Consider the following 26,666-nt stretch of genomic DNA (forward strand, 5'->3'; position numbering starts at 1 on the left):
ATATCAAGAGCAGTATAGCTGATGTGAAGGCAAGCTTTATTCCTTTATCTACACTTGCAATGTACACACACGTACTTTCAAACAGCATCTATGGGAATGTACGAGAATTGAGTAAATTTTTACCGTGGAGTAAAATGACGGTCTGACTGCAGGTGGTCAGAAATAATAATTGCTAAGCCTCTTATCACATTGAAGAAAAATGCGCAAGAGGAGCATGTCTTGAATTAATACACAATATATATTAGGGTCTAACTTAAGAAATAATTTATTCACGTGGTCGCCATTTAGAAACAAATATCCCTGACCTGATATACGCTCTTTTGCAAATCCACACAATGCCAAGAGACGTGATAAGGATCCTTATAAATCAGCTATCATTTTCGTATGTATCAAGGTAAGATTGTGTAGCGCTATATATCTATTGTTAAGAAACGTGTTGGAGAGCACATGATAAATTTGAAAAGTATAAAGAAGAAATGGAATGGAGACGAAGCAAGAAGTTTCTGTATGCTTAAAATCGAAAACATGGTACCTTGTGTGATATAAAGACCTTGTGACAATTGAGATGCTGATAGGAGATGGCTCAACGAGAAACTTCCGTCAGCTATAATGTTTTAACTTACTTTAGTTATATGAACTATAACTTAGACAACAACTCCCTGCACGAGTTACCGTGGTTACAACAGACGATATTATTTCGCGCAGATGATACAACCAACAGAACATGACGGAAGTTCTCGTTCAAGATTTGCGTTTTTATTACTTTCATTTCTATGGTCGCTATCTTAATTTATTATTTCATGTGCTATTTTCTGAAATAAAATTGAAATTTCTTTCCGACGATTACGGTCAGTTTTTATGACTTGGAGAATTTTGGCCATCTGCATCCTGTTCAGTTTATGACAACCACTATTTTCAGCTTTGATGAGCAATCAAGTAAGCATAGCCTAAATCAGAACGCCTCGGATGCGGGAGGTCGTTGGTTCTATCCCCGGTCGAGTCATACCAAAGACTTACAAAAATGGTACTAACAGCTGCCTCGCTTGGCGCTCAGCATTGAGAGGTTAGTGTTAGAACTGGTCGGCCCGGTGTCAGGATAATGTGACTGGGTGGGACATCATGCCACATGTCTGCGGCATGATGCCCCAGTGCTAGACATCACTATAAACTGCCACACAGCAGACGTCGTAGCGATATGACTGAAAATTGTTAAAGCTACGTTAAAAATCCAAATCACACACACACACACACACACACACACCTAAATCAGAACGTAATTAAAGAAATAATCAAAGGAGGAAATAAGGATGATATGATTGAAGAAACCGAGAAAAACAGCACAAATAATAAAAAACGTGTGGTTTTATTTAAAATAGTGGAACAGAACAAGATGAACATTTTTGTCGAAAAGAAACGAAATGGGCTGAAATTGGAAAAGACCGTATGTTAATTTGAATCAGGCTAGAGAAAAAGCAAAATCATCTAATTGTGTGTCTTGAAGTTATTTTTGAATTTCATGTGACTCCGGAAACAATTCCTTTTGTTTGTAGATATCGACGATAGTAGAAGGCTGTTTAATTGTTAAGTGTGGCAGAGAGAATGCGGTTGTTTCCGCCTTGCTGCACCTCTAGATTCTTGAGCATGACGTCATTCATCCTCTCGATGCGATCCAACTTCTCTTTCAGCATCGTGTTCTTCATCTGACTGGAAAATAAAACGGGTATGAGATTTTGAATCATATTTGAAATAATAGTTGATGGCAGGAGAGTTAGGGTCCTAAATCACTCCAAATTGCTTTGTTTTCTTTTCTGCAAATAACACACTTTGCTTGACCTCGCTTTAACACTTTCATACCAAGAAAATAATCTATTTGATCAGGGTATTATTTCCATTCAAGCATAATTATTAAATAGCAAATTGTCGATTACAATGATTTCTCCACCTTAAAATCGCAAATTCCTCCGCAAGGACATCTTCAGTTTGTCTGAAAAGATGCGCGCGACCTGGCTGATACATTTTTTTATCAACACGGAAGAAATGGAATATCCCGTCCACCACTGCAAATGATGTATTTCATTACTGTGACTGTAATATCCTTATTATAATGATGTCGTAGCAGCTATCCGAAAGAACATTACGCCATGTACAGCTACAATAACAATAGGACAACAGAGTATCTGGCAATGAACTGTGGTAATTCCAGGGAGAAAGACCAATGACCTAAGACAGTTGTTGCATGGTTTAAAGACACGTTAACACAATGTTAACTATATCGTGTCGATTAAAAGAAAAGTTCGAAAATTGTAAATTGAATGAAATTTGAAAAATAGGATGAATATGTCTTTTATATACCTAAACATTGAGCACTGAACGATAAAATTAAACATAACATAGAATAATATACAGTCATTTTTAAATGATAAGAAAGTTTCAGACCAGAAAAGAAAACTGAGAACATGGGTTTGAGAAAGTAAAATGTATGATAGCAAAATGTGATTTTAGTGAATAGTGTCAGAAGTTCCTTCTTATATATGCAAGAGAATTAAACTGTTTTAATTCATCTTGATTCAAGCCGCTGAGTTGGAGTGTTCGCAGCCGGCAAATCCAATATGTCTTTTTCTATTTCGTATTTTATGCGTACCATTTCGAGTTCCCATTTTCTTAGTTCGCCAGTCTGATATGTGAAGATTTATTCTAATGTCTAACTTTTCTGTTTCTCCAGTATATTGGATTGCATAATTTGCATGTAACAATGCAAGCAACTGTTTACGTATGTTGTTGTTGTTGTTGTTGTTGTTGTAGGGTTTAAAGCCATTGTTCAGCACACGATAGGATATACATGGCGGCCAGTATTAATGGTGGAAGAAGAACCCGGGGGAAAAACCCGAATAGAACCACCGACCTACAAGAAGCTACTGGCAAGCTTTCTCACATACCCACATTTGCCGAATCTGAGACACGAACCCACGCAGACAGAGGTGAGATGGCAGTGATCCGTAACGGAGAACGCTTTAGACCACTCGGGGCCCCCGCGTACGTATGTATGAATGCATGCATGCATGTGTTTATGTATGTATGTATGTATGTATGTATGTATGTATGTATGTATGTAAAGTGTTGATTATCTGGACGCCAATTCCAAAACCGTGTTCCCCAAATGTTTACTGGCTACATTGTTCATTAACATATCTATAAATGTAACTAAATCGCTGACAACTACGCCACCATGGGACAGACAGATACAATCGAAGTTTATATTATAGAATTACCATTATAATTACAATGCAATTATTAACAATTAAAATTTATCTGAGCTCAGTAAATATAACTGAAATTAAGAAGGGGGTGAGGAAGAAGTAAAGAAGGAAAGTCTATTCCTTAGATCAGAAGGTCGGTAAGTAAATACATTAAGGGCAATGTATTACTCGTCTACAGAAAGTCCAAGCTCATCAAGAATAATTAAGGACTCGTAACTGTTCAAAAGGCATGGTATAGTCCAATCTACAATCATACGTAAATATGTGTCGATTAGGGATCATTTGTGATAAAGGTTAATCACTTACCGGCATAGGTGTGAAAAGAATCCAGGTATATTCAGTCAGTCAAAGACCTTTGACGTATGCGCACACGAAATTACCATTCATCACTGATAGTTGTAATGTAGTGATACACAAATAAAAAATCTTACCATAATTTTCAGTATTAAATTTAAATCTTAATAACAGTGTTATTATTTCTATGGTTTCTGCTCTAGAACACGTATAGTCGACGTTATAAGGTGTGTGTGTGTGTGAGAGAGAGAGAGAGAGAGAGAGAGAGGACAAATACACACACGATATTTACAAGTGCATGATAGTATTAACACAATGCAATAACTTGGAATAAAAGCATTTTCAGCGTGTTGAATAAAAGCATATTCAATGTCCTATATGCTGAGGATATATGCCCAATACCGGAGGACACGTAATACAAACGTGCACTTACTAGTGAAGAAGTTCATCGAGCATTTCCTCCACCATATCCTCGGACATGGAACCAGATCTGAGGCCGGAGCGGACATGCATGACGTGCTGCATAATATGGTAATCATCACCAAAGCTCAGAGAGGGGTCAGTCACAATTTCCTTGGTACCTAAATAAACAAAGAATTTGTACATTATCCTTAAACTTATTATGTGGTTATTACAATTTGGATAAGCTTTCCACCTGACAATGAACGCCAAAATTGTGTTACATAACTGGACTACATCAAGTTCTGCCTTGATGCCTTTAACCGATACTGTAGGTTTCAGTGCTAAACGAGATCATTGCTCCAAATAATTTATTACAATTTTGTGCTTCAATTTACTACAGTATACCCTTGTAATGTATTTATATATTTTTCTGTGAAAATTGTTTTTAGATCCGAGAATTTTTGATAATTACAGAACACTATAAATAGTTTTATAAACAAGATGAAGTAAAAACTATCTGAAATTCAGATTTTACAAAAAGGTAAACATGTTGTAATAATAATAGTAATAATAATAATAATAATGTACTTACCAATAGAGTTGGACGGCATGACAATTGGGGTGGGGTGGGACGATGTATGTGCTTGCTGCATGTTATCTTTGTCCTCAACGTTGACCACAATTTCAAGGTTAAGGTTAGCTGAAATCCGTGCGATATTATTATTATTATTATTATTATTATTATTGCTAACTAATATACTTTTGTGAAAAAAGAATAGAAATGAAAGAATATTCTGAAATTAATGTTGTAATTTGCACAATAATAAATTAAAGATGAATTTTGAGGAACATGTTGAATATTTTAACTCATACATAAAGGGAATTTGCATTTATATGACACTGCTTTATACGAGAAACTGTACTTAATAAATACAGTGCTTCTGTAAACGATTTTAATTTTCACTGTCTCCATGAATCACCAGCTTAAGCACTGATACAGTTCTAGGCCCTAATCGGGAGTTACGCTGTCATATACCGGTATCGTGGTGCAGAACACTGCTTGTTTCCTCCTACGATCTTTTCTAACGCTGTAATGCTTTAATCTACCTCCTAAAACGATGCACATACTCTCAGTACGAAGAAAACTTTACTACATTTAAACTTACCACAAAAACTAATCAAATAATCGTAATAAATTAAATTGTGTAATGTTCACTATTAAAACCTGGTTAAAATTTAAGTGCTGTTACATTCTATTATCTTCGATGGTATTTCATTTGTCAAGGAGAATTAGGAGATTGGTACGGATCCCACCATATTAACTTAACGTGTACTTTCGATTACCGTACATAATACAAAAAAGTATCAGAATCTACATTGCTGGTTCGTCTATAACCATTTAAAGTAAACAACGTACAGATTGTTTTTATGGCACATTGTGCTCCTGCAGATTTTTCTCTACTCCGTTCTTAGAAATACGCACGTTGTACAAGGGTATATGTGTTATACATAGATACGCACGTTGTATAAGGGTATAAATGTTATACATAGATACGCACGTTGTACAAGGGTATATGTGTTATACATAGATGCTCTCAAATGGGTAATGATTTAATACTGAACTTATGAGACCAGGCCGGATTTAGACATGTAAATTATATATTTGTTAAAATAATATTATGCATAGATAATAATAGTGAATATATAATGCACGAAATCAGAGGTTAATTTATTACTTAAATATAAATTATAATAAAACTGTAACAAATTAAAAAATTCTGAAATTTTGAGAGGCCCCATCAGACTGCGAGGCTCTAAGCTTTAGCTTGTCTAGGTTATGCCTAAATCCGGCCCTTTTTGAAACTAGCTCAATAATTTTCAGCTTTTGCACGCTGTGGCAAGCAAAGACAGACAATATTCAACGAGTTTCTAAATTATTTTAATCACAATGTTTTAGCTTAATTGAAATAGTTTAAACAGAAGAAAAAGAAATAATTTCGTTTATTCTGACTCAAACCTTTCAACTGTTGTGTGTAAACTAATAGTTCCAGGCGTTAGTTGAGTTAATGATGCTCAGCTCTATAACCAGTAACATTTAAAAGTACATTTGTTTTGCAAATTATGATTCAAAGAGCAACTGTTCTTTCTAATCAATTAAACATTCGACACCAACAAAAAAAAAACAAACAAAAAAAAACGTCAGTTCAAACACTGGATCTCAGACGGAAATTCCTGTGTGATGTTACACAGTTACTAGGTTATCTTAGATAAGGACACACGGTACTAATTCAGCTCCAATAGTAAACATATGGAAACACCATCATATTCAAAATTCAATAACTTAAAATTTCTGGGTGCTGATGATGAGACCTATAATTCTCCATGCACATCTAACCTTAGTGCAAGCTTATGTGTGGAGAACACCATATGAGCCGCGGCATTTTGTTTATTTACATGTGCATGAAACACATGTTATTGATTCTGTACCAATCAGGTGCTACTTTCATTATTGAGTTCTCCTGAGTCAAGCCTGTAAAAATACTAAAATTGCATCAGTAGAAATTTGTCTATATTTTTTTTAAATTACATATAGGATAAGCTCTCAAAATATATTTTTACTAAAATTTTAATTTTCATTATTAACCAATTATGGACCACCAAACCCGTAAAAACTCTATTATTTGTTCACCCATTTCTAGACTGGTTCACAGTTCTTCCGTATAATTAGTACCGTGTGTCCATAAGCCATGTACATTGCATTCGATGAGAATGTTTACAATGATGCCACATAAAGAGTGTCTAATTCACTACTATAGATGCAGTTTTGTATATGTCAGAAAAGTAACATTCTATTTGTTTCATATTCGTGTCAAGGGATGCAGAAAATGAACAAAGTTTCGAATAAAATGTTGTTGAGCAAAGTAATAGCAGATTTAATGAATTTGTGACCGGATATCTGAATTATTTGATTTGGAACAATGCTGTTGTTTGATAACTTTCTGTCAGTTAGAAGGGCGGCATTTGTCGACTTTCTTCTCGACATAATTCATGAGGTTATTTAGTCCTATAAGTTAGCATTTAAACCATGCTTTTTATAGGGTTAGGGTGCCAGTTACAAGTTTGGACCCCCTCCAGCGCTCTATTCATTTAATTTTGTTTGCATCGAGTTCCTATGAGATAAAGTTCGCCGTATCCCGACAGATGTAACCTTTATCTTCCCCAATTAAAAAGATGGCCGCCAAATTGTTAACAACAATTGAAGCAAAAAACAAGGTTCCAGAAGGTGGGGTAAGGAAAATCTAATCAATAAAGGGAATACTTCTCAAGAATTTATATGCTTATTTGGACCAGTCAGATTCACATCAAGCGATATGTTAACATGTTGACATTAAAAGTATTAAGCGGCTCATTATATTAAAGTGTAACAAAGTGTAACAAATATAAGATAAATAGAGGAACTCAAATGGGAAATTTAATATTTAACTCACCTAGTTAAATAATTTACAGGCTTTGCAAGATTTGGTGGGCAAAAGCTTTACATTATTCAATGAGTTTCATAAACGTAATATTAAAGCATTACCCGATGGTGATTCTGTTTATAACGTAGTTTGTATTTTAAAGGAAATTGTTTAAAGTGAAAGAAAAAGAAATAATCTGATTCGTTCTGGCTCAGACACTGCACCTTTCACTTGATGGGCACAAAATGTGTCCCAGATGCTAGCTGAAATAATAAAGCTCAGTTCTACATGTTATAATTGAAATATCAACTGACCTTTGTAATCGGATACTTGCATTATCTGATTTGGAGAATGCCATAGTTGGAAACTATTTACCATTTGGGGAACCGGCGTATGTCCACATTCTTCTTGAAACAGAGTTGAGTTTATTTACTCTGATTATATAGCATTTAAACCACGCTTGTCATATACGGGTACCTGCTACAGGTATTCACGTCCCATTCCAGTTCTCTATCCATTGGCTGATACTTCATTTTATGTGCAACGAGCGCCTGTGAGGTAAATTGGCCATATTCCGACAGATTTAGCCTTTTTCACCAGCGACCCTTGGGCAATCGATTCGAGAAATGGTCGCCAAAATGTTGATAGTAATAGTTTAAAAAAAAAAAGGTTTCAGAAGGTGGAGTAAGGAAACTTCCCACGCTTTCAGTCAATCAGTAAAAAGTATACTCCGCAAGAATTTCGTGTGCTTTTTTTGACCAATGAAAGTCACATAAAGTAATATTTAAACGTGTTAACATCAAAATGTTTAATTGCACGCACTACATGTAAAGTGTGCCAGCTATGTGATAAAAGAGCATATCCGTTATGCAGGGGTATATACGTTATTTAAGAACGTTATGTAAGCTGTGTAAGTTTGTAACTGACAGTTTATACCACCATAAACTCAGGAGAGAAAAAACATTAAACTCTTGATATTGCAATTCTTTATCATTTTAGTTATTTGTTATTTGTTTTTTTATACAAATATTTCCTATCAGTTTTACAGCTTTTTTTAGCGTATGAATTCTTGCTGAGGGCGTTTCTACGTAGCTATTTATAGAACAAAGGATTCTCCATCTGTAACAAAGCAGCTATGTCAACATAACAATAATTATTCTACCAATGGGAGGTGATCTTAGGCCTTGAACGTGTCACAGTATGGTGTTAATCTTTAATCTGAATTTGCATATGTGATCTGAGTAGGAGTTCATTATTCAAAGCAAAGGATGTGTATTTGACATAAGTATTACTCTTCCCTTCATTTATCAACTATTACGTGTGGGGAGGGTGTGTGATTTGGATTTAGCTTGGACAGTTTTTGAGTCATATCGCTGATGTCTGCAGTTGGGCAGTTTATAGCGATGTCTAGCACTGGGGAATCATGCCGCAGACATGTAGCATGATGTCCCACCCAGTCACATTATCCTGACACCCGGCCGACCAGTCCTAACACTAACCTCTTCATGCGGATCGCCAAGCGAGGCAGCTGTTAGTACCATTTTTAAAAGTCTTTGGTATGACTCGGCCGGGGTTCGAACTCCGCGATCTTCCGCATCCGGAGCGAACACTCTAACCATTAGGTCACCAGAGCGGTCTATCAATTTATGCTATTGCAATTATACAAGGCTATATACATTATGCAAGGGCTTGTAAATTGTAACTTATACTCACGATACTGCATCTGAGGAATGAAGTCTGAAAAAAACAAGAAAATAAACGCGTATATAATCATAAAGAAACTATATATATATATATATATATATATATATATATATATATATATATATATATATATATATATATAACACATTTGTAACTGAAGCTGTTGATAACAACCGCTTAATCACGTATACACAGATTCAAATGTTTGATAACAGTGTATTGTATTCAGTGAAGATAACTGTGTGTGTGTTTGTGTGTGTGTGTGTGTGTTTGTGTGTGTGTGTGTGTGTGTGTGTGTGTGTGTGTGTGTGTTATATTCCATGAAACTTACTGGAAGTGAGAGTTATATTCAATTAAGATTACATTCTGGGTTTTATTCAAGGACGATTACTTCTATCTTAATTGACGTACATGCTAGTTTTTTTCTTCTTATTTTAAACATTACTTCCTTTTCCTACCTTATCAGTTTACATTTCACCTTTGTCATTACTACGTTTAATTAAAATATATCAAATGTGCACTTTTGAGAAGTTGCAGCATGCGAATCAATGAATATTTTAATTGTAAGTGCTTTTGCAACATAATTAAGGAATGAAGATATAAACAAACAAAAAAAAAAAACGAAAGTGACGTACATGGTGCCTTTATGTTTTGGGGCTTTTTGGCAGGCATCTTTGACTCGTTGTCTTGCTTAGGTGGTGGCATCATCATATTCATGAATGCTGCAAAGATAAAAGAAAAGTGGAGTTCACTGAGGTGTGCGTCCAACCAGAGTGTTTACTCAGTGCGAAGACTGATGTTTGATGCAACATCAATATTGTTAGCTTTAATAATACAGTACAGGAAATAATTAGATTCTAAATCCCCGCAGAATAATATTCAGAGCCAGCTAGATACGCCGTCAGAACAGGTAATATTATCATTTGACGATGGAGAACACGCTCATTGTACGTTTACACGACTCAAAGCGGTAATCACACCTATTTTGCTTCCAAATACTTTAATTATATTTCGTAAATCAGACGCATCTTTAATATTTTATCTGTTACAAACGTTTTCCATGATACGTGTCGTTTTGTTAAGGCTTATTGTTCTCAATTTCTGAAAAGTCATTCGCTTGAGAGACATTTTTCTGACATAAGTTCAACGTGTTTGAATAAAGTAGCTACTTCAGCAAATTAACATTTAAAACTTTTAAAACAATCTGTCGTGTAAAAAGAAAAGGAAAGGAAAGAAATGTACTGTGTTACTAATCAATGCTAGATACAAATCAATATACCAGGCAACTTCAACAATGTCTTTATAATTCACTAAATTATACTTTAAAAGACGAATTACATTTTATTTGAAACGAAACATTAATGAATACGCCTATGACACTATTAAGCTAGATAAAGGGCAAAAGTTTTTCAGTTTGTACATTTTCTTCCTTGCAAGTGTTCGTATTTTATATCAAAAGATTACAGTTTATAAACAGCTGTTCGATTCGACTTCCGACTTTTACTCACGAAAACTCAAAGCAATTTAAAATGGCTTTATTTATCTATAATCCATGTTGACTGCACAAAACGTGCTTATGATATAGTTTTTTTTTATATAAACGGAAGGCTGTTTCTTTTTCGTTTGAAATCGGATTGAGATTGCGTCTGATGTTTACTCAGGCGACATGTATGTAAATGCACATTATATTGCATTCACTGTTTTCCAGACGACATGTATGTAAATGCACAGATACAATTTATGGATTCAAAATTTTGGTGCATTTTCTTTCTAATCCACTGATTGAAAGGTTCTATTCTTTTTACAACCTTTTCTTTATAAATACAGCTTTTCTTTGCCCCTAGCTATGTCATGCTATCATTGATGTTTTAGTCTCAATGTTTTACTTGTGATACAAGTTTATAACTTACATAAAATGAACAAAAAAAATTGTTATACTGAAATCACATAAGTTCATGATGAGATCACGAATGTTCATCCTGCGATCACGTATGATCATGCTGAAAACGCGTATGTTCATGCTGAGAACACGTATGATCATGCTGAAAATACGTATGTTGACGTTGAAATTATAGAAGTTTATATTGAATTAATGCCTATAACGAATGGTTCGAAATGTTCAAAACATTTCAGTGGTTATTCTCGTTACCTGACTGAGCGTGTTGCATGAACATTCCCATGATCTGATTCTGCAATTCTTGAATATTATCTGAAATAAAAAATAAATAAATGTATGCATGCAATCATGCACGCACGCACACACGTACGTACGTACGTATGCATGTATATATGTATGTTTTATGTATGCATGCATGCATGCATGTATGTTATGTTATGTTATGGTATGTATGTATGTATGTATGTATGTATGTATGTATGTATGTATGTTTCGGTGAACAACATAAAAAAATCTTTACGATCAACACATGCGTCAGCGTTTGTACACGACTAACAATTTTGGTGAAAATCAGCATTTCGGGGACTTAACGTTTTTATAATATTATTCCGTTATATTTATCATGAAATTGGTGGATAGCGCAATGGCAGTCAACATAAGCAAATTCACAATTTTGTCTATCATGTTTATCCTTTGTTCAGAAACGTTTGGCTAAGTCAGACAATTTACACATTATGGTACTATTGCATACATTGCACAGAATCTTAAACGATCTTACCGAATTTGAGGCCCATCTCATTGAGCTTCTTTTTGATGGCACTTGTCATTTCTTGTGGGTCATCTGTTTAATAAATAAATAAATAAGTAAATAAATAAATAAATAAGGTAAGAAAAATTATGCTGATATATCACCAGGTTTATGTTCTATGAAATACAACAATTAAAACTAGCGTTATTTGCTTAAAATCTTTGTTTTAAGAAAATTTATAGAATTCAAAGAGGGAAACCTAACAGTTGTTGATAACGTATGTAATGTCTAATTATAAACTTCATTTCTTCATTTTCAAAGATAGGTTGGACAACTTCCGCCCTCCGGAATATATAGATGTGAACGAAATAATCAGTAAAAATAGCTGTATATAGTGTTTTACCTAGCATCGTTCAAACACGCCCGTGTGACTCAGAGTGACTATCCAACTGGTTGTTACAGATAAGTGTGGCTAATTTATATTTTTCTTTCTTGTTTCCTTTTATTCGAAAAAAACAACATCAATTATGTAAGGCCCATTAGTATAATTTGCGCATACGCGATAAATTTAAACTTATTTATGGATGTACTTTACAGGTTGTAGGATGTATTAATAGGTGCAAAAGCGGGCAATGCGTGCACCCTTTTTGAACTCGGTGAGTTAATGAGTCACAAGCTGTAGATTTATACGATTAATGTGGAGACTCGAAAGCATTTATTACCAGTATATATCTTATATGGTAAGTCCAAAAAGTTAAATAAAAATATAGAAATTGTTCATTTATGTGATCAACCAATCAGCAACTTTACCCGAGTTTTGGAAAGCCTCGTTTTGAGCGTTACAAACGTAACCAGACTTGCATATGGCGAAGATTTCATGGAGTTACAAGAGTGGTCTGATTCAATGAGACTACGTTTCACGTGGCATGTATCAATTGTTATTATCTCAGAGAATTTCAAGAATACGAAGCATCACTATGCCAAAAGAAGTTTTGTGACAAATAGAAAAGAAGAGAGCTTTTATTTCATAAGGCATTTGATTTGTATTTAACCAGCCGCTTCCGATAACTGAGGAGACTGGTTATCCGCCATAGTCTGTATCTTAACAAATGGGTAGGCTTAGGAGGCATCTACGTCCGTTAATTATCTATATATAATCTTTACTCTGACCGGATGCATATAGAAACGATTCAGTTTCTGACGTCATAATATTTACCCATACGTCATATACCGAGCTTTGTAAAGATAAATTATTTTTTTCTGCAGACGATAATAAAGCAATAGTGGTCGACAGTAAATGTAATTTTAAAGAAAATAAATTAAATCTCCATTTTCATAATTAAATAAAATGATAATTCCTTTCACAACAATAAGGCAAAATATTTTATCGCAATCAGTTCTAAAATAAGAAAATTACTGCTTTTTGCATGAAGGGTACCCAAGGGGAGTAAACTTTGCTGGGATAGATTTATAAGGAATACCTTTTGAAACTAGTATAGGCCATAACAGTCAAGTTCCATCCTGGAGAACGTGATACGTAAGATCTATCACCTTTATGCCCATGGCAGAGATCGCACTGAATCACGGGAAAGGTATTTTAAAACGAGGCTAATTCAAGAGGAGAATTAGTAAATCTAATTAATTACCTGATTCTACTTCAATTCCAAAATTCTTCAGTTCCTCGGAAATGGCGGTGGTCAGCTTTTTCTGAACAGTTTCCACGTTGTCATCTTCGAAGAAAGTAATTTGAAAAATTATAGAAAGGACAACGTAAGAATCAACTCTGCATACGGTATAGATCATTCAACCAGTATATTTTGTTTGGAATGGAATGTTGTGATGTTTGTACCCAAGACATGTCGTCATTTCTAAAGCGGTATATCATAGTTTTGGCTAATATCGCGAACTTGAAATTTCTCAGAAACACAGCTACTATCATGACATTAATTTTAAGACGTTCCAGTACTCTGACATACCAGTTTATTTCCGGATAATGTTCTCATCATTTTTTATTGGTTAGAATTATTTATAATATTAATAACTATTTTTTTATGTCTATGTTAATTGTAATTTTTTTTATACATTTCCTCACATCATCCGCCTTCCAATAGTTTCAGTTTAAGTAAGAAGCTAATAATGCTGCCACTCATTTTTCACATATTCGCACACATATCAACTATGCTCGTATCGGTTGTTCATCCAATATGTAAAGAAAAACCTAAATGACATGTTTTTCATGTATCGGTATATATTCAACGCATGTGATTCATATATGCATGAGCCAGCTATAACACCTATTGGCAAGTTTTCTCACGTACCCAAGTTGGCCGAGCCTGAGACTCGAACCCACGCAGACAGAGGTAAGATGGCAGTGCAGAATTGAGGTCATAGTTTGTAACACTTTGTTAGTTTATATAAGTAAATTACAACGTGTAACGTATGTGTTTTGTATATTTGAAACACCAAACAATAGTTTTGCATCTGTGGTAAGTTTCCTGAGTAAACTGATAATTTAAAAGTCGACATACCTTCCTTAACATCGATGCCCATTTCGTGCAGCTGGTCAACTATCTGCTTCTTCACTCTTTCCTTCAGTACCTCGGGATCTTCGGTCTCTGTAGCATAATGCAAGAGGAAATCGTTTGGATAAATCTTTTACTACATCGCAAATACGGTTCTTTACAAGTGACTGTATATCGTAGCACTGCGGTTTGATATATGAAGACAGTGTATTGTGAAACTCCACAACAGCTGTATTACTCCAAAAATAATAATTAAGACTATAAAATATATAAAAATTTAAAATATTACAGTTGGCATGTAAAGAATTCTGCTAAGTTTTGTTTCTAGTATGAAACAAGGTTGCTTGTCATGACTCATATACAAGTATATATAACTTAACCATAATATTTTACGTGATAAAAAGACATACGTCATTTTATTATATTTTTTGTTTCTGTTAATGAAATGCATAGTATTGAAATAAAGTAAATGTTCAATTTTTTTTCATAATGTGAGGAACGGAGGAAAACAAAGAAAGATAAATAACAAGGAAATAATAAGGAATGTATATATTGTCATGCTGAAATCATGTTGATATTGTTTGATTTTATCGGTTCTTAGCCTTTGAATGTTTCTATTTCTGCACACAGTGTAATACAACATCGGCAGTCAAGCGCTAATTAAAATGGTGACAATATTTCACTTGTTTCACCCACATTTACTGGTTATAATTTAGTATATCGCCAGAATGGTATTACATGTAGGTCATTAGCATGGATAGTCAAAAAACATGTTGTGATGTATCATGTACTACTGTGTAGTTGCTATTGAAACAAAATGGGAACGTTTCAATTTTATTGTCACTACAAACCAAAGAGGTTGTTCATAATTTGTTTAAAACTGTGACATTGTAAATACAATATATCTGTTTATAGTAAGATAAAATATCAAGCAGTATGAACATGAATAATAAACAAGGTTTTCAGCGTACAGTCTTTGTACAGTATGTGCTCCAACGGTAATAGTTCAACATCTTTGCCCTTGGAATGCACGAGAACTAACAGTCGAGTGGGTTAGATGGTGAAACTATGAATAAGACAGTCGTACGTTATGACCTTCCAATGATTTCCAAAGTCTAGAACAGGATTAGCAACCTATAGTTATCGAAGGCCTACGTGACCACTGTAATGTAATGAAGAAACCAATCCTCGAAGTCGACAATGACACTGGTAATGTAATGAAGAAACACCAAGCCTCGAAGTCGACAATGACACTGGTAATGTACTGAAGAAACACCATGCCTCGAAGTCGACAATGACACTGGTAATGTAATGAAGAAACACCAAACCTCTGAAGCCTGCGTGGCTACTGGTAGCATAATGAACAAACAAATCCTCTGAAGTAAATAAAGTAATGAAGTAAATAAGTTGATACAAAGACATTGGATGGGAAAATATATAGTGATATTACCAAGATGAGATTAACGTACCGTCAATATCCAACATATGGAAAACCTTTTTCTTCAGCTTTTCAACGAGGTCGTCCATGTTATCTGGTGACAAAAACACACCATTATTATTATTAGGTGTAGTGGTGTTATTATAGTAGATTATATTATTATTATTATTAGTAGTAGTAGTAGTAGTAGTAGTAGTAGCGTTACTATGGTAGATACTATCATTGCCATATAGTCCTTACTGTCATTACCATCTTCGTCATCATTATCATAGTCGTCGTTATCGTCGTTATTATCATGATCATATTATTATTATCAACTACTATTATTAATCCTGTTTCTTATACTTATAGTAGACTACTACTGCTGATACTGTTTTGTCTGCTTCTGCTGTTGCTACTGCTGCTACTACTACTACTACTACTACATTATCTGCATTACTTTACTGAATTCTAATCGAGAAGCACTGACTTAAATTATAATTGTGGTGCTAACAAAATTCTTCTTTCCTTCAGGTGCGAATAATGACCTTTGTAGTTTTTACCTACTGTCTCGGGTCGATTATAATGACCTTTGTAGTTTTTACCTACTGTCCCGGGTCGATTATGTTAACTGCTGTGCAGTGGAACATGTGTATAAAGGACACGCAAGAGACAGCAAAATATCATAAATTCATGGGCAAGTGTTGTTTTTTATATATAAATGTAAACATGTTACAAACTTTAAGAAAAGAAATTGACCAACACTATCTTTTATGATTTTATCCTTGAATGGAGACGTCCGCTTGTCAATTTACAGGACAAGTAAAGAAATTTACAGGAATGGTACGTACCAATATCTACGTTGTCGATCCCCATCTCTTTCAAACCGTCTTGCACCAGTTTCTTCATGGCCTTAGGATCGTCTGAAATGGATACGTCAGTTTGTTGACTGTACAAAATAATACACAGTATTATCACAAGAGAAATCTCTCCTTACGACTAAAGGATTCTAAACGTTTGGGTTGAGATGTATAGAGCATGAAGCACATAAAAAGGTTAATAGCCCGCAGAAAATAGTCACATAACATAAAATGTATGGAAACAATTTTCGTATTTAAAAAGGGACAAGCAGTCTTAGTCATATGTACCAATTTCACGTAACCAAGTGGTCAGTTCCATGAAAAATGTTGTTGATATGAAGGACTAATGTTATATTCTAGAGCAATCAACATTGTTATGTCCAAGATGTAATTACCTCTATGACTTTCATATTTATTGTTTTCAATGACATTATTTTGGTCATAGTAAACCAAACTTGAAAGCGTTTGATTTCCATTTTTTTTTTCAACTTACCAGTGGGGATTCCCATTCCCTTTAGAGTGGTTTTGAGTGCTTTCTGTGGCTCTTGCATGAGCTCATCCAAGTTCACACCTAAAACGAAGGAGGAACAACATTAACCATGGTTCAAGCATAGCAATACTTTATCTATTTTCACAATTTATTTAGTTTTATGAAAGTTTTATTCGCAAGCCTATGTGGATGGCACTATATTTAGAAGTCGGTGAAGTTAAAGAGCGGACAACCTCAGAACAGTCACACTTAAAAGAAATTTGATTACACGACAATTTTTTGCCTTAAGACAGCTAGTTTTGCGATCTGAAAATATTACCCATGATGTCTCTGGTATACATTTATACCGTGCAAACTATTTTGTCATTTTCGTCTACCTTGATGATAATTTCGAAACGCATGAGCTATGTGATGCATGCAAGGGCTGTATGAGAACTGGATTCCATTGTGCAACTATAAGCAATATTTGAATGTCTTCTGTCATTTACGTTTTGTCGTATGAATCTGTTTTTTGTACTATGACCTATATTGTGCTACAAGTATTCATTTTTATCTTAATATATGGCCATGGCTAAAAAGGTGACACACAAGCTATAGAAACTATATGTAGTTCAGGCTGTCACTGAAAAAAGGGGAACAATGTGCGTTGGTGCAGAGAGATAAAGAGGAGATACCAACCTGGCATGATGGTCTTCAGCTGGTCCTTAAGAGTTTCCTTCAATTTCTCTGGGTCACTCAAGTCAACTGAAACCGAATAAAATAACGTTTTGTTTACAAGTAACAAATGTGGCGGTCACTTATTCCACTGATAAAATCTCGAAGATCAACCAAATGCCTGATAATGTCTTATATTTTGATACGATATATTGGTTTTTAATTGTACTGGATACGAGTCAAGCTTATTAGTACTCTGAAAAGAGGAACCACTTCCCTTGATAATATATCCGATAATCATATTATCTTGAGAATTTACACTATTGGCTCATGTATAGCGAACACTCAACTACAAATAGAGGATATGAAGATATGCCCTAATATAAAACGCTGACAGATCAGAGTCTGCGCCATTTTTGCTACCCAACATTTCACGCCAGCTACATGGATTGGGGCCTGAAAAGCTCTGAGCGTGATCTTGATACTAAGTTTCCACCATCAGCCAATCGGAAACGACCTTTGAAAAGTAACGTCATTTGTTATTGGTTGAAACTCAACCCCAAGCTCAAACGCAGGTTGGAGAATTTAATGATTTCAACGCTTGGTCTGTTGATGTATTAGGCAGTGGAAGATCTGTATTTTCGCGGTTGTGTTGACATTATACAAAGTTAGATGTGGGAACGAGGAGACTTACATCCCATTTCTTTGGCCTTTTCGATAGCAAGTTTCTGGATTTCCGCAGGGCTAGCATCGGCTGAAATAGTTCAATAATATGAAACAAGAAATTTTTTTTCCAAAAAAAAAAAAGAAGAAAAGAAATGGCTCTAGTTCTGCGGCATTACACGCACTATATGAGACTTTACACATCAATCATTCTATCTGAATGGAAACAAGATAAAGAAAAAAGGAAAAATTACACATGGTTTGTTGTTTTATTCGACACGATATCTTGTTATGCTAGACTAGTTATGTTTTACATTATAGCGAAGTTGTATATTATAGCGAAGTTGTATATTATAGCTGTGAAGCCGAAAGGTGTATGCATCAGATGGGAGACCACACAAATGTAAGTTGATATCAATTAATCCTGCATCTTCTTAATAATGGCTGGGTTAGTCCATTTCTTTGCCATCATATCGTGCACCAACTAGGTAACAATGCCAAGGAGCAATAATGTATGTTTGTTTGTTTATGCTTTTTCTTGGCTTCTTTCTTTTTTCTTTCATTCTTTCTTTCTTTTTTTTCCTGGAAATTATCCTAAATTCTTTTGACAGAACAGGTCCCAGTAAGAATCTATATATATTCACAAACTGTTTAAAGACACACATTTTTATTAATTAAGAAAAAAGTTAAATTTGTGATAATCTAGTCCAGGTGCAGACCGTAATTATATCCAAGAGCTTAATTTTGAATCCTCTTTTTCGCGGAAATGTTAGGTTTCACAATTATCAGATATGATATAATTATATTCAGTAAGCTTTCTCTTTTTCCTTGTCTACTCACGAGGAATTCCAAGCATGCCCAGCATAGCACTCATGTCCGGCATCTGTGGTATCTCAGAGTTTTCCCCGTGTACTGAACCATCAGCAGTTTTGGGTGCCTTGGCGGTGTTTTCTGCATATGATATACGTACATGCAAATATATGTATATGGTGATGTGGGTCTGTTTACCCAATGAGACAAAGTGATATATATATATATATATATATATATATATATATATATATATATATATATCCCTGTCCATTTATATGTTTGCCTGTCGCCTTTAAAGTTGTCTGTCTGCTTGGCAAACAGTATGGGTACCCATTAACCGTTCGCACATCATTGATACTTAGATAATTAGATATTTAGATATATGGATGGATGGATTCATGGTTTTGGGATTCATGGATCTATAGTTTAAATCGATCACTAAATAAACAAAATGTAAATATCATTTTTTTTTCTTTCCGGTCAGACAATTTGAGCTATTGCACACACATGATTGTGCTTCATACTGCAATTTGAGTTGATACTAATGAAGCTCGTTGACGCGGTTGAGACGATATTCAAGAAATTAGTCAAGGTATTTCGTTTAATCTTTTTGAGTTATGATACAGAATGTATTACTTACATATATAGAATAATATGCTAAATATTACTTAGAGTGTCACTTTGCCGGAATAAAGACTTTAAGAATGTTTAAATTAAATGAAATTATTGCAAGGTTGTAATATCTCTGGGTAAATTAGAAAGAAAGAAGCATTGTTTTAAACATTTTATTTCAGTATTTTACAAAATTTAGGAAAATATGGTTTGCATGCAATGTTTCTTCTTGCAAGTCATCCAGTTTCATAAACGAGTCCAGTGCGTGACGTAAATCGTAATGGGCTATATTACAATAAATGCAATTTTAACATGACTCCTTGCATTAATTTACCCCTGGCGACGGATACAACCGGCATTAAATGAATACTCTCGTTCGGTCATACTATGACTAATGATATAGTTCTTTCTTGTCAGATTAAAGCTATAACTCCGTCTTACTCTCGAACATCTGTTTCAGTTGCTCTGGAGGGTTTTCCAAGGCCTGTTCAACATCATCAATGTTCATTCCGAAAGCTGGAAAAATATATAAAAAATTATAATGATACTCTCTCTCTCTCTCTTTATCGACTAACTTCAAAGCGAGCAGTAGTAGAATATATAGAGAGAGTGATTAATAGATAAATAGATATATAGAAATAAGCAACTCTGCACAGAGAGAGAATACGTCGAGAGATATAAAGAGAAAAGGAACCAAAATGTAGGGAATAAAGTTACCTATATAGAATGCTTTACTGCATCCTGATGGCGTTTATTAAACATGATCTGAAGTTTCTCGTATGCGTCTTAAACACATGTATCTCAGTAAATTGATTTTTTACGATAGTAAAACGCCCCGTTATTTTTAAAAAAGGAACTTTCTTTAAGGATTTTTAACTTTATTGCTGATCAGATGAGAAAATGGAACATAATCGATGTCCATCAGCTGCGCTCGTGTTTGATGAATCGTCTTTACATTTGAAGAAAAAAGAATAACCATAAAACGGTCTTGACCTAGTTTACCATCGGAGTATTAGAATACGAGGAACATATATTTTAGTCATGCATTATGGGATACCTACACCTGGCCATGGAATCCAGCTGTTCTTTCATGGCGGGTGGGAGGTTCCTAAAGGTTTCTCTCAAGTCATCCAGTTTCATGCCGGCTGGAAATACGACAAATCGATAAATCATCTAATACATCTAGTGATCCACAGTTAACAAAATTAAGTAAAGAATGACCAATAAAGTTATAATTAAAGATTGTTTTCGTTCATTTGTGCATTTGTTCTTTACTCACTGATTCACATATTTTTGTACCTTCATTTGCTCGATGATTCATTGATTTATGTGATAACGTGTCCATTCATTTACTCACTAATTCATGCGTTTATATGGTAACTTGTCCGTTCATTTACGCACTAATTAATTTATTTATGTTCTAACTTGTCCATTCGTTTATTAATTTAGTAATAGTAATCTTTGGTTTTGTAATCAAAACATTGTTCAAATATCCACGATATTATTTCTGAATGAGTAAGATGAAAAATACTTATCTTGAAGTACTTTTAGAATATAAATATTTGTTACATGCTGTCAAATGACTGTTCTTACATGCTGTCAAGCGATTATGCTGTTATATGCCGTCAAGCGATTCTGTTGCTACATGATATGAAGTGACTGTTGTTACATGCTGCTAAGTGATAATGTTGTTACATGCTGTCAAGCAATTCTGTTGTTACACGCTCTCAAGTGACTGTTTTTATATGCTGTCATGTGACTGTTTCATGCTATCAAATTATTCTCTTGTTGCAAGATGTCAAGTGATATTGCTGCTATATGCTGTCAAGTGATTATGTTCTTATATTCTTGTCGTCAAGTGATTATGTTTTTATATCCTTGTCGAAACGAAGAATTAGGGCATAGTTTCACCCTTACAAGATCACCTAACGTGAATATACCATAAATGACCGGTGTTTCTTCGACCAGTGTATATATTGATTGAAGCTCCTCACGATTGTTTGTCTAATCTTTTCAAAACTCTAAACCTTTTGCAAACAATCCTCTATTACTATTAATGCAAATATTAGTATCAATACTATTACTAATAAGTTACTTACGAGGAATTGGTGGCATGTTCATTCCTCTCATAAGGTTGGGGAAATCTGTAATAAAAATGGAAATGATCTTAGCGCTCCTGGAAGAATTTGAAGAATACCTGCATGATTTCAACAGTGCTCAAGCTGGACACACTTAAAGATGATTGCTTCGCCTTGCCACTACAAACAGCATCGCCGTGTCACTTATTCTTCCAATTCCAATTACCAACCTATCAGATCCGTTTGCTTGGAAGGATTTATTTCCTTAATTTGTATACAGTTCCTTTTTCTTTAATGCATTTTAATAACTTTACTTTTAATTCGCACCGTATAGTCATTATTGCCCTGAGGTGCCGTTAAAGGTTAATACATGCACAAATAACCCTAACCATTGGTTTTAATTGAAGCTTGACCTCAAATTCAGGTCACAATAAAAACTCAGTTATACTCGTTCATTTTTAGCATTCAGTCTAATCGTCCCATTCTTCGCTTAGCTATTTTTGTCAAAAGGACGTGTTCTCATTGTACTTTAAGAAAGTCATAACATTAACGTGTGCTCCTTTGAAACAGACTATCTTTAAACTATTATCGCGACTATGGCAATATGGTGACTGTCGAACATTATTTCTTGTATAACCCACGGTATAACGACGTAAGAAATATATTCATTGTAAGTTTACAATGCGAATTAACTGTGGAAAATTTACAACGCGATTTTCGAAACACAATTTCAAATCAAATATTTAATCTTGTATGCTGTCCAAAAATATAGGTCACAGAAACAAACAATTTTCTTGACAGAGATAATTATATCATACCAAAGCATCTTGTAAATATATAAATGTTTATTAGTGCTCTATGACATAAAATTCAAATATCATTAACTATATTTGACAACAATCCAGCGTCTTTGCAAACTACCCGTCAAGCTAAAGATAATTTAGTTTTTACAGTAACTTCAACTTGATTTCATTCATTTTTGCAAAGATTTACTCCAATGCCTTATAGCATGAATTATTGCCACGTTTTATTTTTTTGACTCGTATAATTTACTACCATTCACTCATATACTTTTTTCTCTCACGTAGTCTCTATATGACTGGTAACGGGATGTAATATTCATGTAAATTAGTACGTTGAGAAAGGAAAATAAATATTATATAAGATAGATGAGTTTCTTTCTTAACAGTGTTATTTATTATTGTTTGTTGTAAAAAAAAAACACTATATGAACATTTAAGCAGAATAAATATTACCTTATCTAATTACTATTGCCAGTGATCATGTGCATTACAGAGCCCTCGCTTCATTTACTTGACATGGTCACCGCTCAATTTACTACATATGTTCGCCGAGAACCCTAACAGTAATAGCCTAAAGGGAACTTTGTACGCTGTCGGTCGTAATTTTTAATTTCCGCTTCATATGACCATTAACTGTCAATGAAAATACGGAAGTAAATATGTTACAAACCTCAGACACTCTCGTCCTCTAGATATCTGACTTATTACACTTTTATAGTTTCTTTTCCCTCATTAACCACATTCACGAGAGAGAGAGAGAGAGAGAGAGAGAGTAAATGTACTGACAATATCCGCAAGTCAGTATTGCATTTCTTTTTTTCTTTTTTTGATTAAATACAAATACACATTCTCTACTTTCCTTCAATCGACTACAAGGTAGATCTTGCTCCCTTCTCTCATTCACAAGTATTTAATAAAAGTACTAGTCACTGAAATGTAATATAACAGTATTTCTGTAGAGTTAGTAGTAGCAGTAGTACATAGAATACTACATTCATAGTGTGAAATCCCTTAAATCATGTAGTAAAAAGAAAGTAATATGTTGACGCAACAGAAAAGAGCAGAACTTGTATGTTAATAAAATATATTGTGGCACATTTCGACTTTAATTATTTTAAAATCATTCGTTCATAAATTTCTTGATTTCGGTTTAGTAATAAGATGTGAAGGATAAATCATCTCTTCGCTATTATCGACGATGTTTCACCTCTTAGTCTATTTAAACCTTGGCTAAAGTGAGAAAAGAAATAGTCGTTTCTGAATATACAATTCCGAGTCTGACTTTTCAATAAGTTTCGATTGGACAGGAAATATGGCGACTAATCAAACATACTTTCGGTTATGACTGCAACTGGCCGTTTTTATTATTAATTACGTTTTAAACAATGGGAGAGCTATTAGGAATAATAACTATAAAAAGTAAAGTTATACTTGAAAACTAACTAAATTTCATAAAAAAGACAAATGCGTTATGCGTGTAAAAGATGAATCGTGTCTTTGCTGAGATCAGCACATATTTGGGTGCCTTTGAAAGAACAAAAAATAACAAAATAACAGACACCTACCTTGAGCATAGGCCAAACAGGCCAAACCCAGCAATGCAATGATGATTTTCATTCTGAAATACAATTAGAAAATATGAATACATTCTGCTTTTAAATTAAAACTATGCGAGTCATTACTAATAGTAATGTACGTGTGTTGGTTTGTCTGTTTTGTGTCATTGAAAGCTTATTCTTATAGTGTGTTAATATTTTATTTATATGAACTGTTTAATTTTCAACCAAGCCTTAAAAGCCAGCAGAAGTGTATCACAGACATAAAGTTGCATAGATCAGTACTGTATTATTCGCTTTGAAGTCGAGTTCAGCTGCAAACTGCGCAGACACAGATCTGCCGTCTCATAAAGCCCCAACATGTCTGGATCTATTCAGTATGTTAGGAGTAATCAGAAGAACAAATAACATAGACCCTGATCTGACGGTGCATAATGCGCCAGCCGGTCATGCTCTATGTTATTTGCAGTTGGACTCGTCTTATGAGTGAGTACATACGCTTTTTTAATTTTTATTTACCTACTTCAGACGTTTCTTAGAGTCATATGAATTGTTGCATCTTGGGTGAAAATATTCGCTTCATATCACTTAATAAAGGTTAGGTAATGAAAACAGTATATGGCCTTTGAGCTTTAGTTGAATTAAATAGGATGCAAAAGGCAGTAATGGATAGGACATAATTATTAACATTTTTGTAAAGATAAATTAATAGCGATATTTCATGAGCAGCAGCAAGATACATCCTTAAGAATATTTGTACGTGGTAAGTGTAGAGAGAACGGAATTAAAAGAAAAACAGATAATGTATATAATACAAAAATTATGTTTTCAAGAGGGAAATTTTGTGGCCTTATACAGCACTATCTGAATTAAAAGTTAGAAAAAAGATCACACTTTACACTTTTCCAAACGAAAATAATAACGCAGGTAAAATAAAAGGGCTAGTAGATTTGTAAGTGGTCCAGTTCTTACTGTGCACATTTTGGACTGTTGTATTCATAAAAACATCTTTGTCTGTTGACAACTGCACAGAAGTCGTAATTTGGAATCTTTGGAGATTTGACCAAATGTCATAATATTCACTTCGTCAACTGAACATTTAAATATCGGTCATATTAGTAAAAGCTAAACAAACAAGTATCCACATAAATCAGTCACTAAAATTGATCTTTAGATAAATCACATTTTATGCTATTAGGCTTCATTGCAAGTATGTGGAAGAAATAGCGTCAAAATATGATAATTTGTTGTTGTTGTTGTTGTGGGGTTTAACGCCATTTTTCAGCACGATAGGCTATACATGGCGGCCAGTATTAATGGTGGAGGAAGAACCCGGAAAACCCCGGAAAGAACCACCGACCCACGAGAAGCTACTGGCAGGCTTTCTCACATGCCCACATTGGCTGAATCTTAGACTCGAACCGCCGCAGACAGAGGTGAGATGGCAGTGATCCGTAACGAAGAGCGCTTAAGACCACTCGGCCACTCGGGGCCCCCAAAATATGATAATAAGCGCGTGTCATTATAACATATGAGACGAAGCCGGAGTTAGATGTTCTCCATGTCGAATTCCTAGAAGAAAAAATTTGGAATGGCTCATAACTCAAGAAACTTTTGCGTAACTAGAAAACTATATATTATTGCCTGCAATAAACTACAGCTAGCTATCGAACACGATTAGATATGCAATCTCTCCACTGACCTAAAACTATTACCAATAAGATGCACTCCTTTTACCACGACCCATTCCACTTACCTCCAAGTAAATAAATAAATACGCTATCTAATATAAAACTGTAACGGTAGTATTATGAACACATATACCTACCTGTTTTGTATAATGTTCCGAAGACACTGAAATGCTATGACTGAGCTGTTCAGGTTCCCTTTTATATACAACCAATCTGGTTGCGGTGATCAATACACATCAATCAATAACCTATCAAAATCGTCAGTTTTGACACTTAAAGGCTACTTTAAATACACGTGTCATTCAGTGAATCGGCAGCCTTCATGGTTATGATGCCTGGGAAAGTTCCTGGTTATTGAGGAAATCTCCCAAGGCTCTTTTTGAAACCTTCAATTATATGCTCTGTGAATCCTTTTATTTTTCGGTAGCGAAAACAGAATAGTTACTGTAGCATTACATGTTGTGCAATTTTAAGTAATCCTGCAATTTCTGATTTAGCAATTATGAATGCAATTATACTCACAATCCTTATCATCTGTGAAATATGCACAATTATATGCACTATGTCCATCTCTGTAAAATGACAAAAAGATAATTTCTTCTTTAATTGTGCAGTGTTAAGAATATAGAGCCAGTGTGTGATGCGTCTACTTATGCAGAAAAATCGCAGCATTGATTAATTGTGATTACAAGCGATGAAAGTGAACAGAAATTGGCACTACTCTGTCGAACTTTTCTCCATTGAATA

General features: G+C 34.4%; 1 protein-coding gene across 1 annotated transcript; it reads right to left on the bottom strand.

The window, feature by feature from the left end:
- Positions 1 to 1,344: 1,344 nt before the first annotated feature.
- LOC149777164 (uncharacterized) lies at positions 1,345 to 24,289 on the bottom strand. The gene is made up of 19 exons (XM_089942782.1): positions 24,238 to 24,289; positions 21,891 to 21,935; positions 20,853 to 20,936; positions 20,233 to 20,307; positions 19,207 to 19,317; positions 18,398 to 18,457; positions 17,728 to 17,793; positions 17,053 to 17,130; positions 16,551 to 16,622; positions 15,752 to 15,814; positions 14,289 to 14,375; positions 13,407 to 13,490; positions 11,791 to 11,853; positions 11,265 to 11,324; positions 9,751 to 9,837; positions 9,125 to 9,148; positions 4,546 to 4,653; positions 3,985 to 4,132; positions 1,345 to 1,704 (listed from the first exon to the last, which is right to left on the bottom strand). Exons 1-19 carry the CDS (start codon positions 24,287 to 24,289, stop codon positions 1,575 to 1,577), a joined length of 1,497 nt encoding a protein of 498 aa, XP_089798908.1. The 3' UTR covers positions 1,345 to 1,574.
- Between the last annotated feature and the right edge of the window lie 2,377 nt (positions 24,290 to 26,666).

This window comes from Sinohyriopsis cumingii, chromosome 18 (assembly GCF_028554795.1).
Source record: "Sinohyriopsis cumingii isolate HCF-2022 chromosome 18, ASM2855479v2, whole genome shotgun sequence".
NCBI lineage: Eukaryota > Metazoa > Mollusca > Bivalvia > Unionida > Unionidae > Sinohyriopsis > Sinohyriopsis cumingii.